Here is a 19539-nt window from a genome sequence, read left to right as displayed (position 1 = left end):
GGTACTGGTACCAAAACAGAGATATAGACCAATGGAACAGAACAGAGCCCTCAGAAATAATACCACACATCTACAGTCATCTGATCTTTGACAAACCTGACAAAAACAAGAAATGGGGAAAGGATTCCCTATTTAATAAATGGTACTTGGAAAATCGGCTAGCCATAAGTAGAAAGCTGAAGCTGGATCCTTTCCTTACTCCTTGTACGAAAATTAATTCAAGATGGATTAGAGACTTAAATGTTAGACCTAATACCATAAAAACCCTAGAAGAAAACCTAGGTAATACCATTCAGGACATAGGCATGGGCAAGGACTTCATGTCTAAAACACCAAAAGCAATGGCGACAAAAGCCAAAATTGACAAATGGGATCTCATTAAACTAAAGAGCTTCCGCACAGCAAAAGAAACTACCATCAGAGTGAACAGGCAACCTACAGAATGGGAGAAAATTTTTGCAGTCTACTCATCCAACAAAGGGCTAATATCCAGAACCTATAAAGAACTCAATCAAATTTACAAAAACAAACAACCCCATCAAAAAGTGGGCAAAGGATTTGAACAGACACTTCTCAAAAGAAGACATTCATACAGCCAACAGACACATGAAAAAATGCTCATCATCACTCGCCATCAGAGAAACGCAAATCAAAACCACAATGAGATACCATCTCACACCAGTTAGAATGGCAATCATTAAAAAATCAGGAAACAACAGGTGCTGGAGAGGATGTGGAGAAATAGGAATACTTTTACACTGTTGGTGGGATTGTAAACCAGTTCAACCATTATGGAAAACAGTGTGGCGATTCCTCAAGGATCTAGAACTAGAAATACCATTTGACCCAGCCATCCCATTACTGGGGATATACCCAAAGGATTATAAGTCATGCTGCTATAAAGACACATGCACACGTATATTTATTGTAGCACTATTCACACTAGCAAAGACTTGGAATCAACCCAAATGTCCATCAGTGACAGACTGGATTAAGAAAATGTGGCACATATACACCATGGAATACTATACAGCCATAAAAAAGGATGAGCTCATATCCTTTGTAGGGACATGGATGCAGCTGGAAACCATCATTCTCAGCAAACTATCGCAAGAACAGAAAACCAAATACCGCATGTTCTCACTCATAGGTGTGAATTGAACAATGAGATCACTTGGACACAGGAAGGGGAACATCACACACCAGGTCCTACTGTGGGGGGTGGGGGGGAGGGATAGCATTAGGAGATATACCTAATGTAAATGATGAGTTAATGGGTGCAGTACACCAACATGGCACATGTATACATATGTAACAAACCTGCACGTTGTGCACATGTACCCTAGAACTTAAAATATAATTAAAAAATTGCAAAAAAAAAAGAAATTGTGGTGTATATGTATGATGGACTACTAGTCAGCCATAAAAAGTAATAAAATAATGGCATTCGCAGCAACCTGGATGGAATTGGAGACCATTATTCTAAGTGAAGTAACTCAGGAATGGAAAACCAAACATCGCCTGTTCTCACTCATAAGTGGGAGCTAAGCTATGAGGATGCAAAGGCATAAGAATGATACATTGAACTTTGGGGACTTAGGAGAAAGGATGGGAGGGAAGTGAGCAATAAAAGATTACTCACTGGGTACAGTGTATACTGCTCAGGTGATGGGTGCACCAAAATCTCACAAATCACCACTAAAGAACTTACTCATGTAACAAAATGCCACCTCTGCCCTAAAAACCTACGAAAATAAAATAAAATAATATCACTATCAGAAAAAGAAAAAAAAGCCAATGTTTTCCCTTTCTGGAATTTCTTCTTTTTATTTCTGAAAATGCAATGCAGACTAGCCACCAACATGAAGCTACATTTGTATGGAGGCAGCCTGGATGCTGTCAAGATAAACTAGTTCTGTTTATATGATTGCATGTCCTTTGAGTGTGTGTATTTCTGCCAACCTCAGAATTTTAGGCATTTCCAATTTCATCCATGTGCTTTAACAGGCTATAGTGAAACTCACATTATAGAGAAATAAACCGTCTTTTTTCACATTCTAGGAATTTCAGTGATGATAAAAATTTTTAGCCAGATCAATTGCAATTTAAATCCAATTTTTTTCTTGGAGTAGAGTGTATTATAGAGAATAAAATAGGGCGTGGTGGCTCACACCTGTAATCCCAGCACTTTGGGAGGCTGAGGCGGGCAGATCACAAAGTCAGGAGATCGAGACCGTCTTGGCTGACACGGTGAAACCCCGACTCCACTAAAAATACAAAAAATTAGCCAGGTGTGGTGGCACATGCCTGTAGTCCCAGCTACTTCGGAGGATAAGGCGGGAGAATTGCTTGAACCCGGAGGCAGAGGTTGCAGTGAGCCAAGATCGTGCCACTGCACTCCAGCCTGGGCAACAGAGTGAGACTCCGTCTCAAAAAAAAAAAAAAAAAAAAAAAAAGAACAGTTCTTTTAACTATTCTGTTTTTTTTTTTTTTTTAAATAAAGTCCAATATGTATAGAATTTTAAATCTCCTTCTTAAAAATAAGTTACTCTCTTGCCTTGAGGATAAAGTCTGCACTTCTAAACATGATTCATATGTTCTTCTTGTCCAGGCTCTTGTTTACCTCAGTGTTCCACCCTCCTACCACTGTGCATCTTGCATTCTATGCAGCAGCCACTCTGAATTCCTTTCCATTTCTCCAGTATGCTTTGCTTTGTCTCATCTCCTGCCTTTGCACACACAGGTCCCTCTGCCAAGGTGCAGTACCCACCTCCTCCCTACCTCTCCATTCTCCTTAGCTTACTTCCACTCAGTCTTCAGGTCCCAGCTTAGATGTAATTTCTTTCCCAGAAAGAAATTATAAGGTGTTAAGTCTTGAAAGACTTAAGTTAATGATCAGTTATTAAGTTAATGATTAAGTTAATGATCAATTTAAGTTAATGATCAGTGTCCTTTAGAATGTAGGCTTTGTAAGGTCATGGTAGATCTTTTTGATGCTAACATTAATGCATATCATAGTGTACAGAACATAGTACATGCTCAGAAAATATTAATTGAATGTTGCTGAATCTAGAACAATCCCCATATGATGTTGTGGTCTACAACATCACATAGAAAATGATGTTACTGACCTACTAACCAAAGGACACTTGTCTTGAATTATGTTATCCCCAGGATCACCTGAGGCCAAAAGAACTAAAGTATTGAAAGAGTAGGGCATAGGACATAAGTTGTCCTTTGTATAGTAAATAATTGTATTCAGTGACCAAATTCATGACTTTAAACTCATTATACACTAACTGACTGAAATAGGGCAATAGAGACTGACTTTGAAAAAAAAAAAAGGTCAAAAATAACATACACACAATTTACAAAAGAAACCCTTCTCTGATTTGGATAATTTAAGCTTGCAAGATTTGCTTCTTCTAGTCTAGACGTTCAGGGGAAACCATCCGGCAGCAGCAGACCAGATGCTCCTCTCTGGGCAACCATCACTGCTTGCCAGCATATGCTCATTGATTTTGGAGTTCCTCTTTGAACTAACATTTGACTTGATCTAGAGTACTTCTGAGCTTGTATATTTTGCTGTCTCAAAATTTGCTCTTGATATTAATCTCTCTATCCTCCCTCTTCCATGTGGCCTTGTATTTCTAATCACAACCATCCACAACAATCTTCCTGCTTCAAGCTTCACACTTGTATAATGACAGCTGGTGTCAAACCAAGCTGTCCTCCACATTCCCAGGACAGAGGCCTGTGGCTGCTGCCATTTCCACCACCATCATGGCAATGCTCTTGGCAGACTCAAGGCCTCGGAACCTGGCACTCAAATGCCAAGGCTTCTGGGAGTATGGCAGGCATTGAGGTATGGGGATAGGCCCGGTGGGGAGAGGGAATGTTTGCCTATAACTATTTCTCTGACATACATAAATACAGCAGAGCTAGGGAGACTTTAAAAAAATGGCAGCATGGCAATCAGAATTTTTCTTTGGCCACAGACTGTGATGTAGAAGAAGAAAAGCTCTCAGCTCTACACCACAGCATCATCGGTTTACCAGTGCATTCTCATTCACAGGGCTGGAGGGAGAAGGCTCATACAAGGGTGTTTGCTAGGGCCAGTTGACCAGAAAGTATTATTGAAAGTCTTAAATGGATAATGAGAGATATTTTTGTATATTACATGTACAAATGCTTAGCAATCCATGGCTGGGTTTTTACCTTGTGTAACTGATAATACTGGAAGGCACCAACTCCACCTTGTTCTTCTGCAGTCCAGAGCACCAGCCGCAGAGTCCTCTTTGGACGCAGCCCTGGGAAAATAATAAAATAAAAAAAGTGATACTTTAGTTGATTTTGAATTTTATAAAAAAATGGCAGGGTCCCTCATCTGCCACGTGGAGACAGGAGGAAATCAGAGGCACTCATCTCTCACTGGTGTGGTTACCTCCTTCAGGGTATGGCTGGCACAACAAAAGAGCAACTTCAGGGCTGATCTTCAGCCCAGGTTAATGGAGAAAGGGGTTGTGACAAATGTAGTTTGCAGGCCAGAAAGTGAGAGCCTCTCATCACATCCTTAACTGGATATCCTGCCCAGAAGAACCCAATGGATGGCCAAGATCAGTGAGATATTAGATCATATCTGGAAGAAGATGCAGTTAGGATGACCCCAAGTTGATTGTGGGGTCTTTCAATGATCTTAATCGAAATTAAATCGTTTGGGTCTACTTAAGGATAAGCCGTATAGGGCATGACTTTTTAGTCTAAACATACAAGCATAGCTAGATGCCCATGCTATCTTCAGTAATGTAATAACTGAAAAGCAGATTCAATAGTTATGCTTCCCCATGGCCAATTTCTTCTCCTACTTGGAAATAGAAGGTCATTCCCTTAAGGTCAATGAAAATTAATTGAATGAAGATGATATATATTGACCTTATTACTGCACAAACAGCTTGGTGGCAATTTTATTGACTTGTGATACACAAATTTGTATCCTGGACTTGTTAAAGTTTATGGCAGATGTGGTGGATTCGGAACTATTTTTGGCTGACAATGTCTGCTCAGTGAAAGTTACCTACAAGGAATCTGTTTCTGAAGTTTAAAAAAACGGCAAAAGAGTGTGCTAAAAGTGCTACTTTGTGACCAAGAATTAACACCTGTTCTGATTCAGACTGATAATGGCATTTCTGAGAAATAACAAAGGCAGAAAAATGTGAAGCTGTGCTTAAATCTTATTAAGAGCATTTTCCTACCTCCTCATGGGGAACCATAGGAAGGGTTAAAATGGACTTTGAGTGGCTCTGAGATGGACACACCACATATCTCAAGTATAACCACATATGTGCTGCCACCCAGGTATATGGCCCTTGAAGGAGCCAGCTGGCTAGCTGCAGCCTGGATGACAAATGCTCCTGGGACACAGAGCTCTCTCCTGTCTCTTACAGGCTTCAAAAGGCATTCTCCTTTCCTAAGCCTAGTGCTAAGGAGCTGAAAAGGAGGAGCTACACTTTTTTATGAAATTGAATCTAGTTGTGAAATCACTTTATACTTCAGCATGTTAACATAATTTAAAAAGCATAGGTTTAGGATGCAGGTTGACCATAGTTGCAGTTAAAACATGGACAAGCAATTTCTACATTCAGTTCCTCAGCAATCCTATTGGTGTTTCCATCGAAGTCCATATAGAATCCAACTTCTCATCTTGGCCACTACTGTGGTCTAAACCCCTACCCTCTGTTGTCTGGATTGCTGCAGTGGCCTCCTAACTGGGCTTGTTGCTGAAGCCCTCACCTCTCTTCAGGTGATGCTCCACACTGTAACCCGTAGAGTGTTGGCAAAACCTAAGCCAGATAATGTCATTTCTTGGCTCAAAACCTCCAATAACCAGAAGTAAGCTTCTGGAAGACAGGGATCTATGCTTTTTATTCATTGTAATGTCACCAATTCCTAGATTGTTTGACACACATTAGGTGCCCAATAAATGGTACTGAAGGAACAAATAAATGCAAACCTTAGTGTCTTGATTAGAATGAAATTTGAAGCCACTTATCCAGTCTCATCTTCTAAAAGTCTTCTGCTAGCTCATTCCCAGGCAAGGTGTTATATTTGAAAAAGGCAGACAGATCTGGTGAATCTTGCTATCATTCTGCACTAGCTGTGTAACTACTGGGAAATTTATCTACCTGAAATTATGCCTCTTTATCTGAAAGATGAAGATAACATTATGTGCCTATGCCATAACCCCTTTTCAAATTGAATGAGATGTGATAACACATGTAAGACAAACCTGGGGCTGGCATGTAATTGGCATTCAATAAGTGAACAATAAAACCACATAACACACTTTCACCTCACAGAGTAGAAGGAATATCTAAATGCCCAGAGAGGAAATTCTTCCAAAGGACTTTGAATACTTGGAGAACAAGAATTCTAGAGTGCCCACTGTTTGCTCTACCGAGTCAAACCACCTACCCACATTCCTAGCATAAACTTACTAAACTGTTGTCTGAGGAAGAAATCTAATCAGGATTGCTAAAAATAACAATCTACGGTTTCTTTCAAAGGAATGTGCTTAAAGTCAATTTAAATGAAATAACTTGCTTGTAACAGGTAAAAATAAGAAAGGATAAAGTACTATTATTGTTTATATGCTGCAAATAAAAATTCTAAACATTTTTTAAATCCACAAGAAAAGGAAAAAATACACTTTCTTTTTACATATCTGTGCACCTACCAGTAAAATACTACCAAATTATTAAAATGACAAAATTCTCTAAATAAGAATAAACAGGCAGCACAGGCTGTAGAATATTCATTTTTAAAAAGCAAACGCTCTGAATATCCCCATAGATTTTGTGTGCCACATGAAAGTTATTATCCTACAGGGTTAGTCTCCTTTACATTCCAAATCAGTCACATGGCCAGTGATGTATTAAGGTAATAAAGAGGTAATTGATTTGAAGTGAGGAATGCTAAGGCCTCAGCACAACAACAGCATAGTTGGTGCATAGCTCACCCTGAAAAGACTAACAAGCCTGCTCAAGCCCTTGAGAAGCTTAGCATCCATTAGCAGGGAACCCTAGCACCTACTTGACAGAGTGAAGGCCTTAGGAAGAAGTTAGGAAGCCAGTAGATTAGCAAATATTGAGTCCAAAGTCTCTTTCTACTCTGACAGTCTGATTGTCCCTGAACCTGAGAGAAATGCGTGAGGCTTCATTCAAGAACTAGACCTTAAACCTAGTGGGGAGTTCAGGTCCCCCGTCTACCCAAATCCATGATGGACAGTGTGGGGTACAGAAAGGCATTGGCTGTGGAGTCTGAATGAGCCGTGTTTCACTCCTGGCTCTGCTGCTTCTGGCTCTGTGAGATTAGATTAATTATAATACCTAATCTCTTCATCTATATAATAAGGAAAATGGTAATTGCCTGAGGGGATTGTTATGAAAGTTAAATGAAACAAGGCAAATGTATATCAAGCATAGTCCCTTGCACATAGTAGGTTTTCAAGAATTGTTTATTAGCTTTTCTCTCCATCACTCTAGACCTTTCTGGTCAGTGCCAACAGTCACCAGGGAGGGCGTGTGGTAGAACTAGGTGAGATGCATGGTCCTCAGGCCGCTTCTTTAGGAGCCCCAGAACACTTTTGTTTATACAGAATGCATAAGCCCAGTCAAGGGAAAAAACAGATTTCATCTAACCTGTAGGAAAACACATAACTTCTTTCAGTACAGAAAGCGCCCTCATCCCAATATAGAGCATATCCAAATCTAGATAAATAGAAACAAGTTCTTCCCTTTTAAAATGAGGGCCAATCAGAATGTTTAGTTTTTGGATAAAGTCAAAAGGCTAAATATATCTGAAATCTGAAGACAACTGATATAAGGACATCTATATTTATCATTTTCAAATGATAGAATTTATTGTGTATCTTAAATCCAAACTAGTTTGAAAAACCATAAGTCTTAAATATATACAAGAAAGCAACAACAACAACAATAATAAAGCAATAACAATGGTAGCAACAAAACAAGTGATATGAGGTCAAATGTATGGAATTAATTCTGTGGCAGATTTGGGGTAAGTGGAAGCTCTGTTGTAAGCCTGGCCCCTATTCTGTCATGGCTTGGTAGCATGCAGCTCCATTTCCAAGGCAAGCACGTGAGAGAAAGTCCTAGAATTAGAAGAGGCAGGGAGGACCCTGCTGAGTCTTAGCTGGTTAGGAGTCAGGTCTCATTGAGGTTTTGTTAGGGGAGAGGCAATCAGTTCTCCTACAAATGTATAGAAGGTACCAGAGATGCCTTGACCTCCTGGAATCTACAGTACGACTTCCAGATAATACAACAGTTTATAGCCATCATGGTTTTCCTTTAAAACAACATCAACTCCCAATAATGTGTCAGAACTTGGTTTTGGTTTATGAAATAGGATATACATGCATTTCATTTTCATTTCATTGAGGAGAATACTAATACTAGGGGGAAGAGAAATTATGAGAAAAATTTCTTTGGACTTTTTTTTTCATTATTCTTAAATTTAAAGAATTCTGAGAGAAAAATTATGATTAAGCTGATAATTTGAAAGGTCAGTTGACTGTCTTACACTTGCACAAAGAAAGGGGCAGAGCAAAGTAAACTTGGCTCTCAGCAGGAAAAGATTAATCCAGCCTTGTAGACAACTTTCCTAAATCATGAAATCTACAGAACACTGTTAACAATATGTGTTGACCCCAACACTAATTTACTATTCGGTTTCAACCCTCCAGAACTATAGATAAGTATTGTTCTCCCTTCTGTGATCTAACTTTGCAGAGAAAACACAACTTCCTTTTGCAGTAAATATACTCATTTTCTACTAGTTCACAAATACAACTGTTGTCCCACTCTGTTTCAGCAACAGCTCAGAAGAGAGTGCCTACACTTATATTCCTGCAATAAACTTAACTAATAAGAGTACAGTATCTGAGACACAAAAGTAAATAATGACATGGTAGCATGTGAATTGAATGACAAGAGGTAGTAAAGCAGAGTAGTTTAATGCATGGGTTTGGGGGTTGAGACCTCTTTCTGCTTTGGGCAAATTATATAATCTGTCACATAATTTATGAGCACATTATCACTGATAAAATAGGGGCATGGTTAGACAAAGATAAATTATTTTAGTGAAGTAAACTGTAACTACTTCTTTTTAAAGGCAGGAACAGAAGATCACCTTGAAGAAGATCTTTGTTCTTGGAAGAATCCCTTGGTGTCTCTCTTAGTTATGTAAATATAAAGCAATTAGGCACTTTGGGGAAGCATTAGGGCAGGGCAACAAAATGTTTTTTAAACTCCATCTTGCAAACTGCTACCTTTTGAGCCACCCCAAGAAACAATCTGCACACTTGTCAGGAGGAGAATCAGTGTAGGAAAAGGAGCCCAGGGCCTTCTGGGGGGAAGCCCTAGTGTCCTCATCCCGTTTCTGTGACTGGAGGCCAGGAATGAGAGACCTATTGGCTCAGGGTGACACTGACTAAGGTCCCAGAGCAGGGAAGTTCCTGGAAGCCATGGAAATAAAGTGATCCTAATGAAAGGAGGAATCTGGGCTGTTGATCTGGGCTCAACAAAATGGCCTCAGGTTCTAGGGGAAGGACTAATTTCAGACTAGCATGAGGCCAACTCCAGAAGCGCCTCCAGACCAGCCAGCCTGGCACAGTGGTTACAATTTAGGGAACAATGGCTGAGGATGGAAATGTAAACAAAGGGAGTTGTAACCCTGTCACCCAAAATGGTTACCCTGTGACATGGATGTGCAAATGGTGCCATATAGCAGACACCAGGGACGGCAGAAGTCACAGACAGATACAGCTACGGGCTTCTGCAGAAGGACTGACCCATTTGACCCAAGTAAAGTCAGGATTCATGGACAATTTGGGGGCAGTGGGAGGGATCTCAAGAGGAGATAATAGACTTCCTGCTAATAAGCCCTGTGGAGACTTGGGTGATTAACTGTAAAGAAGATTAAAGAGATGTGATAATATTTATAACCTGTGTTTGTGGAACAGGTCTTAACAGCTATAATTTCCATGATTCAAAGGCAACAGTCCTACCTCATTATAATGATTAAGATTCTATTAGCCAGGAAAATCACTATTAATCACTGGTGAAGCAGAAACATTATGACTCCAAGTGCATAAAGGCCATTTCTGGCCTAGCCCAGTTTTCTACTCTCATCCTCTGCTTCTGCTTATTTTTAAAAAAATTTTTTTATTTCCACAGGTTATTGGGGAACAGGTGGTGTTTGGTTACATGAGTAAGTTCTTTAGTGATGATTAGTGAGATTTTGGTGCACCCATCACCTGAGCAGTATACACTGCACTCAATTTGTGGTCTTTTATCCCTCAACCCCTTCCTACCTTTCCCCGAGTCCCCAAAGTCCATTGTGTCTTTCTTATGCCTTTGCATCATCATGGCGTGGCTCCCACATATGAGTGAGAACATACAATGTTTGTTTTTCCATTCCTGAATTACTTCACTTAGAATAATAGTCTCTAATCTCATCCAGGTCACTGCGAATGTCATTAATTAATTCCTTTATATGGTTGAGTAGTATATATACACTATATATATAGTATATATACACACACACTACAGTTTCTATATATATAGCAGTATATATATGTGTGTATATATGTGTGTGTGTGTATATATATGTGTGTATACATATATACATAGATATACATAGTGGTTGGTTCCACGCTTTTGGAATTGCAAATTGTGCTGCTATAAACATGTGTGTGCAAGTATCTTCTTCATTTAATGACTTCTTTTCCTCTGGGTAGATATACCCAGTAGTGGGATTGCTGGATCAAATGGTAGTTCTACTTTTAGTTCTTTAAGGAATCTCCCCCACTGTTTTCCATAGTGGTTGTACTAGTTTATATTCCCACCAGCAGTGTAGAAGTGTTCCTATTCACTGCATCGAAGCCAACATCAATTATTTTTTGATTTTTTGATTATGGCCATTCTTGCAGGAATAAGGTAGTATCGCATTGTGGTTTTGATCTGCATTTCCCTAATCATTAGCGATGTGGAACATTTTTTCCCATGTTTGTTGGCCATTTGTATATCTTCTTTTGAGAATTGTCTATTTGTGTCCTTAGCCCACTTTTTGATGGGATTGTTATTTTCTTGCTGATTTGTTTGAGTTCACTGTAGATTCTGGATATTAGTCCTTTGTCAGATGTATAGATGGTGAAGATTTTCTCCCACTCTGGGTTGCCTGTTAACTCTGCTGACTGTTCCTTTTGCCATGCAAAAGCTCTTAAGTTTAATTAGATCCCAGTATTTATCTTTGTTTTTATTGCATTTGCTTTTGGGTTGTTGATCATGAAATCTTTGCCTAAGCCAATGTCTAGAAGAGTTTTTCCAATGTTATCTCCTGGAATTTTTATAGTTTCAGGTCTTAGATTTAAATCCTTGATCCATCTTGAGTTGATTTTTGTATAAGGTGAGAGATGAGGATCCAGTTTCATTCTCCTACGTGTGGCTTGCCAATTATCCCAGCACCATCTGTTGAATAGGGTGTCCTTTCCCAACTTTATGTTTTTGTTTGCTTTGTCAAAGATCGATTGGCTGTAAGTATTTGGGTTTATTTCTGGGTTCTCTATTCTGTTCCATTGGTCTATGTGCCTATTTTTATGCCAGTACCATGCTGTTTTGGTGACTATGGCCTTATAATATGGTTTGAAATCAGGTAATGTGACACTTTCAGATTTGTTCTTCTTGCTTAGTCTCACTTCAGCTATGTGGGCTTTTTTTTGGTTCTGTATGAATTTTAGGACTTTTTTTTTTTTAATTCTGTGAAGAATGATGGTGGTATTTTGATAGGAATTGCACTGAATTTTTAGATTGCTTTTGGCAGTATGGTCATTTTCACAATATTGATTCTACCTATCCATGAGCATGGGATGTGTTTCCATTTGTTTGTGTTGTCTATGATTTCTTTCAGCAGTGTTTTGTATCCTTGTAGAGGTCTTTGACATCCTTGGTTAGGTATAATCCTAAGTATTTTATTATTATTATTATTATTTGCAGCTATTTTAAAAGGGATTGAGTTCTTGATTTTATTCTCAGCTTGGTTGCTGTTGGTGTATAGAAGATCTACTGATTTCTATGTATTAATTTTGTATCCAGAAACTTTTCTGAATTTTTTTATCAGTCTAGGAGCTTTCTGGAGGAGTCTTTAGGATTTTCCAGGTAAACAATCATATCATAAGGAGACAGTGACAGTTTGACTTTCTCTTTACCAATTTGGATGCCCTTTATTTCTTTCTCTCGTCTGACTGCTCTGGCTAGGACTTCCAGTTCTGTGTTGAAGAGGAGTGGTGAGAGTGGGCATCCTTGCCTTGTCTCAGTTCTTGGAGGGAATGCTTTCAACTTTTCTCCATTCAGTATTATGTTGGCTGTGGGTTTGTCATAGATGGCTTTTATTACATTGAGGTATGCCCCATATATGCCGATTTTGCTGAGAGTTTTAATCATAAAGGGAAGCTGGATTTTGTCAAATGCTTTTTCTGCATCTATTGAGATGATTATCTAATTTTTGTTTTTGATTCTGCTTATGTGGTGTATCACACTTATTGACTTGTGTATGTTAAACCATTCCTGCATCCCTGGTATGAAACCCACTTGATCATGGTGGATTATCTTCTTGATACGTTGTTGGATTTGTTTACCTAGTATTTTATTAAGGATTTTAGCATCTATGTTCACCAGGGATATTGGTCTGTAGTTTTCTTTTTTAGCTATGTCCTTTCCTGGTTTTGGTATTAGGGTGATATTGGATTCATAGAATGATTTAGGGACTGTTCCCTCTTTCTCTATCTTGTGGAATAGTGTCAATAGAATTGGTACCAATTCTTCTTTGAATGTCTGGTAGAATTCTGGGTGAATCCATCTGGTCCTGGGCTTTTATTGTTGGTAATTTTTTAAATTATCATTTCAATCTTGCTGCTTGTTACTGGTCTGTTCAGAGTATCTAATTCTTTCTGATCTAAGCTAGGAAGGTTGTATGTTTTCTTGAATTTATCTATCTCCTCTAGGTTTTCTAGTTTATGCACATAAAGGTGTTCATAGTACCCTTGAATGACTTTTTGTATTTCTGTGGTGTCACTTGTAGTATCTCCCCTTTCATTTCTAATTGAGCTTATGTCGATTTTCTCTCTTCTTTCCTTGTTTAAACTTGCTAATAGTCTATCAATTTTATTTATCTTTCCAAAAAACCAGCTTTTTGTTTCATTTATCTTTTGTATTTTGTTTCAATTTCACTTAATTCTGCTCTGATTTTAGTTATTTCCTTTCTTCTTCTGGGTTTGGGTTTGGTTTGTTTTTGTTTCTCTAGTTCCTTGAGATGTGACCTTAGAATGTCAATTTGTGCTCTTTCAGACTTTTTGATGTAGGCATTTAATGCTATGAACTTTCTTCTTAGCACTGCCTTTGTTGTATACCAGAGGTTTTGATAGGTTATGTTACTATTGTCATTCAGTTCAAAGAATTTTTTAATTTTCATCTTGATTTCAGTTTTGACCCAATGATCATTCAGGAACAGTTTATTTAATTTCCATGTATTTGCCTGGTTTTGAAGGCTCTTTTTGGAGTTGATTTCCAGTTTTATTCCACTGTGGTCTGAGAGAGTACTTAATATAATTTCAATTTTCTTGAATTTATCAAGACTTGTTTTGTGGCCTATCATATGGTCTATCTTGGAGAAAGTTCCATGTGCTGTTGAATAGAATGCCTATTCTATGGTTGTTGGTTAGAATGTTCTGTAAATATCTGTTAAGTCCATTTGTTCCAGGGTATAGTTTAAATCCATTGTTTCTTTGTTGACTTTCTGTCTTGATGAACTGTCTAGTGCTGTCAGTAGAGAACTGAAGTCCCCCACTATTATTGTGGTGCTGTCTATCTTACTTCTCAGGTCGATTACTAATTGTTTTATAAATTTGGGAGCTCCAGTGTTAGGTGCATATATATTTAGAATTGTGATATTTTCCTGTTGGACAAGGCCTTTTATCATTATATAATGATCCTCTGTCTTTTTTAACTGCTATGGCTTTAAAGTTTGTTTTGTCTGACATAGGAATAGCTACTCCTGCTCACTTTGGTATCTATTTGCATGGAATCTCCTTTTCTATCCCTTTACCTTAAGTTTATGTGAGCCCTTATGTGTTAGGTGTGTCTCTGAAGGCAGCAGATAGTTGGTTGGTGAATTCTTATCCATTTTGCAATTCTGTATCTTTTAAGTGGAGCATTTAAGCCATTTACACTGAACATTAGTATTGAAGTGTGAGGTACCATCCCATTCATCATGCTATTTGTTGCCTGTATACTTTGGTTTTTTGTTTTTTGTTTTTAAATTGTATTTTTGTTTTATAGGTCCTGTGTGATTTATGCTTTAAAGAGGTTCTGTTTTGATGTGTTTCCAGAATTAGTTTCAAGATTTAGAGCTCCTTTTAGTGGTTCTTGTAGTGGTGGCTTGGTAGTGGCAAATTCTCTCAGCATTTGTTTGTCTGAAAAAGGCTGTGTCTTTCCTTCATTTATGAAGCTTAATTTCTCTAGGTACAAAATTCTTGGCTGATAATTGTTTTGAGGAGGCTGAAGATAGGGCCCCAATCCCTTCTAGCTTATAGGGTTTCTGCTCAGAAATCTGCTGTTAATCTGATAGGTTTTCCTTTATAATTTACCTGGTGATTTGCCTCACAGCTGTTAAGATTCTTTCCTTCATCTTAACTTTAGATAACCTGACGACAACGTGCCTAGGTGGTGATCTTTTTGTGATGAATTTCCCAGGTGTTCTTTGAGTTTCTTGTATTTGGATGACTAGTTCTCTACCAAGGCTGGGGAAGTTTTCCTCGATTATTCCTCTAAATATATTTTCCAAACTTTTAGATTTCTCTTCTTCCTCAGCAATGCCAATTATTCTTAGGTTTTGTAGTTTAACATAATCCCAGACTTCTTGGAGGTTTTGTTTATATTTTCTTATTCTTTTTTCTTTGTCTTTGATTAATTGGAAAACTTTGTCTTCAAGCTCTGAAGTTCTTTCTTCTGCTTGTTCAATTCTATTGCTGGGACTTTCCAGAGCATTTGCATTTCTCTAAGTGTGTCCATTGTTTCCTGAAGTTTTGATTGTTTTTTATTTATGCTATCTGTTTCATTGAATATTTCTCCCTTCACTTCTTGTATCTTTTTTTTTTTTTTTTGAATTTCCTTACATTGGGCTTTGTTTCTCTCTGGTGCCTCCCTGATTAGCTTAATAACTAACCTTCTGAATTCTTTCTCAGGTAGATCAGGGATTTCCTCTTGGTTTGGATCCATTGTTGGTGAACTAGTGTGATTTTGGGGGGGGGGTGTTAAAGAACCCTGTTTTGTCATATTACCAGAGTTGGTTTTCTGGTTCCTTCTCATTTGGGTCAGCTCTGTCAGAGGGAAGGTCTAAGGCTCAAGGCTGGTGTTCAGTTTCTTTTGTCCCATGGGGTGTTTCCTTGGTGTAGTACTCTCCCCCTTTTCCTAGGGATGTGGCTTCCTAAGAACTGAGCTGTAGTGATTGTTATCTCTCTTCTGGATCTAGCCTCCCAGCGAAGTCTACCAGGCTCTGGGCTGCTACTGGGATCGTCTGCAAAGAGTCCTGTGATGAACTGTCTGTGGGTCTCTCAGTCACGGATATCAGCTCCTGCTCTGGTGGAGGCGGCAAGTAGGTGAAATGGACTCTGTGAGGATTCCTTAGCTTTGATTGATTAGTGCACTATTTTTGTGCTGGTTATCCTCCTGCTGGGAGGTGGCACATTCAAGAGAGCATCATCTGTGGTTATATGGGGAGGAACAGGTGGTGGGTGGGGCCCTAGAACTGCCAAGAGTGTATGCCCTTTGTCTTGGGCCACCAGGATATGTAGGGAAGGACCATCAGGTGGGGGCAGGGCTAGGCATGTCAGACTCTTCTTGGGCAGGTCTTGCTGTGGCTGCTGTGGAGGATGGGGTTGAAGTTTCTAGGTCAATGGAGTTATATTCCTAGGAGGATTATGGCTCCCTCTGCTGTGTTAATGCAGGTTGTCAAGGAAGTAGGGGAAAGCCAGCAGTCACAGGTCTCATCCAGGTCCCAGGCAACCCAAAGGGCTGATCTCACTCCCACCGTGCCCCTCCCAACAGCACCAACTCTGTTTCCATGCAGTGGGTAAGCAGGGCTGAGAACTTGCCCCAGGCTACTCGCCTCCCAGCTGCGAAAGTAAGTAGCGCTTTCCTTCTTCCCCTGCCTGTGGAGTCAGCACACAGGATCCATGCCCTCCCCCCAGTTCTGGCCAGGAGACTTTTTGATCAGCTCAAATTGTTACGAAGTTCAGCTGGAGGTTTCCTTATCCCTGTGGCCTTTTCCCAGTGCCTCTGGCAGTCCTCCTCAAGGACCCCTGTGAGGCAAGGCAGAAATGGCTTGTTACGGGAGCCAGCGAGCCCACAGGAACTTTCCTGCTGCTTCCTCTAACCCCATATTTCGCTTGGTCCTCCACATTGACTCAGCTGCGTGTAAGGTCAGAATCTTCTCCTGTACTCTAGAACTTCAGGTTCCCTCTCCAGTGGGGATATGTGTTCAGGGGCAGAGGATCTCCCTTTCCCACTTCTACAGTTTGGGTACTCACAGTATTTGGGGTGTCTCCCGGGTCCTGCAGGGGTAATCTGCTTCCTTCAGAGGATCTATGGGTTCTCTTGACGTTCCTAATGTATTCCTGCAGTCATTCTTGAGTAAAAGTTCACAATGCAAGTCTCCACACCTGTTCTGTCTGTCCGAGTGGGAGCTGCAATCTAGTCTTGCTTCCTGTCTGCCATCATGATCTGCTTCTGCTTCTCATCCTAAGCTCTAGTTATACCATATTTCCTACCAGTTCCTGAACAGGCTACGTTTTCTTAGAGTTTTGGCATTTTGTATATGCTCTTCTTCCTATCTAGAATACCTGTTCACCTTTTCCATCTAGGAAACTCCTATTCATTGAACAAGCCTATCTCTTTAATACCTTCTCTGGGAAGGCTCCCCTAACTCAAAGGCAGAGTTGGTTGCCCCTTTCGCGATGTTCCTCTAGAACTTCATACATAACTCTATTTTCATTTTCAACCACCCTTAAATGTTGATCTTCCCATTACACCATTAATTTTCTGATACTCATTTCCCTTTTTCATAATCTGGCCCAGTACCTGACATTTAACAATTGCTGAATAAATGTTTGTTTTATTGACTGAATGAATATGTTTGTATAAATATAAATAAAAGGGACCACCCCTTCATTTAATCTAAAGCATGCATTCCCTACTCAGGTCAGAAAGTTGGTAAAAGATGCTATTTTTGTGAGATCAAAGCACAAGTAACACAGGTTAAAACACCCCAGTAGCCAAGATAATTAAATGTGCTTCAGCTTTGACATTTGCTTTAGTTGCCATTACATTACCTACTTTTGTAGCACAGCTGGGTCTAGTCAAAATTTAATACATCAACAGCTCTTGTTGATCAAGTCATTAAATAAATATCTAATGGTCACCAAAATTTTCCATCAGCTAACTGAATTAAATGATAGGTATTTACATTTTAAACTCTGGGAGCTCTCTTTAATTATTTTTAAAATTATTTTGATAATTTTTCTGAATATAAACACAATATATAGCAACATATCTTTTTTAAAATTTAAAATTGAGAGAAACAAAAATTAGAAACCAAAACAACTTGTAAGAATATTGTTATACTTCTTTACAATTGTTTGTAAACAAATGTATGTATACAAATATGTATGTATAAAAATTATAAATGTATGTAAACAATAGTAGTTTTCTACTGCCTTTTCCACTTAAAATCATGCCACATATGGTCCTTATTATAATCAATAATCTTCAAAAAATGGTTCTTCACTTGTTTTAGCTACTCCCTTATTATTGGGCATTTAAGGATTTTATTCTTGGGACAAGTTCTTAAAAATAGAAATACAGAACTGAGTCTAAACAGTATAAACATTCTTATGGCTCTTGACACATGCCACCAATGCCCTAAAGAAAGGTTACCAATTTATATTCCTACCAGCAATGCCTGAGAATATTTACTTTTGCTTGATGTAGAACTTCTAAATCTTATCTTTTTAAGTGTCATGTTATATCTATTTTTCTATACTATATTCTGTTTATTTTCACACACATGCACAATCTATAGTCTATTTTACCTTGATTGAGATAAATGTTAAGTTTACATCTGATGCCTGACAAGAGTTAAAATATATGAATTTGTTTTTTTTCAGTTAAATTGCGATAGTAGGGCTCTTTTATCGATATATTTCTAAGACAATGCTAGTAGCATGTAGGAATCACAAGCCTGATCTAGTTGGCATTTTAACACATGCTATTTCTTTTTCTCTATGATTATTTATAGTGTTTTTATGTGCAATGAGAAATTGTGAAGCCTGGATAATAATAGATTTGAACTCTGAATCACACTTTTGTTAAGAGTTCTACCTTACAAAATCATCAACTGGTGAGAAGTTAAACAACAGTACAATTTTAAAGAAAATGATGGTAAATCAAGTACAAGTACCAAAACCTCCTTTTACAAATTTATATTTACAAAAATAGTTTTTCAAATTTTATTTTTTTGTGAAGATCAAACCGTGTGAGGAAAAACAACTGTTTGTACTTGAATCATGTATTATAAAAAAGTAATGCATCTCCAACAAGCAACTGAGATGAGAAAATTTCTGGGATCCCTTTTCAATACCAAACAGCAAATATGAAGCATAAGTTTTTCTTTTTTTAGTATAATGCAGGAACCATCATTAAGCTACTTCTGTTAACCCTTTTAAATGCTCCTTTTGGAGGGGCGGAGCAAGATGGCCGAATAGGAGCAGCTCCAGTCTTCAACTCCCAGCGCCAGCGACACAGAAGACCGGTGATTTCGGCATTTTCAACTGAGGTACTGGGTTCATCTCACTGGGGAGTGCCGGACGATCGGTACTGGTCAGCTGCTGCAGCCCGACCAGCGAGAGCTGAAGCAGGGCGAGGCATTGCCTCACCTGAGAAGCGCAAGGGGGAAGGGAATCCCTTTTCCTAGCCAGGGGAACTGAGACACACAACACCTGGAGAATCGGGTAACTCCCACCCCAATACTGCGCTTTGAGCAAACAGGCACACCAGGAGATCATATCCCACACCTGGCCGGGAGGGTCCCACACCCACGGAGCCTCCCTCATTGCTATTACAGCAGTCTGTGATCTACCGGCAAGGCAGCAGCGAGGCTGGGGGAGGGGCGCCCGCCATTGCTGAGGCTTAAGTAGGTAAACAAAGCTGCTGGGAAGCTGGAACTGGGTGGAGCTCACAGCAGCTCAAGGAAACCTGCCTGTCTCTGTAGACTCCACCTCTGGGGGCAGGGCACAGAAAACAATAACAAAGCAGCAGACACCTCTGCAGACGCAAACGACTCTGTCTGACAGCTTTGAAGAGAGCAGTGGATCTCCCAACACGGAGGTTGAGATCTGAGAAGGGACAGACT

At 39.2% G+C, this 19539-nt stretch overlaps 1 protein-coding gene and 1 long non-coding RNA gene across 2 annotated transcripts in view; one reads left to right on the top strand and one right to left on the bottom strand.

Annotated features, from left to right (window-relative positions):
* The window catches only part of CPQ (carboxypeptidase Q), a 528839-nt gene that overhangs the window by 115209 nt on the left and 394091 nt on the right, over positions 1 to 19539 (bottom strand). Inside the window, exon 6 of the mRNA XM_025393809.1 lies at positions 4219 to 4310. Coding sequence (XP_025249594.1) covers positions 4219 to 4310 — 92 coding nt within the window. The remainder of the gene's footprint in view (positions 1 to 4218; positions 4311 to 19539) is intronic.
* LOC112629944 overlaps positions 1 to 19539 on the top strand; it is a 496138-nt gene that overhangs the window by 411391 nt on the left and 65208 nt on the right. The window lies entirely within an intron of this gene.

This window comes from Theropithecus gelada, chromosome 8 (assembly GCF_003255815.1).
Source record: "Theropithecus gelada isolate Dixy chromosome 8, Tgel_1.0, whole genome shotgun sequence".
NCBI lineage: Eukaryota > Metazoa > Chordata > Mammalia > Primates > Cercopithecidae > Theropithecus > Theropithecus gelada.
Note: the sequence above shows the minus strand (reverse complement) of the source record. Positions and strands in the feature narration are given on the sequence as shown.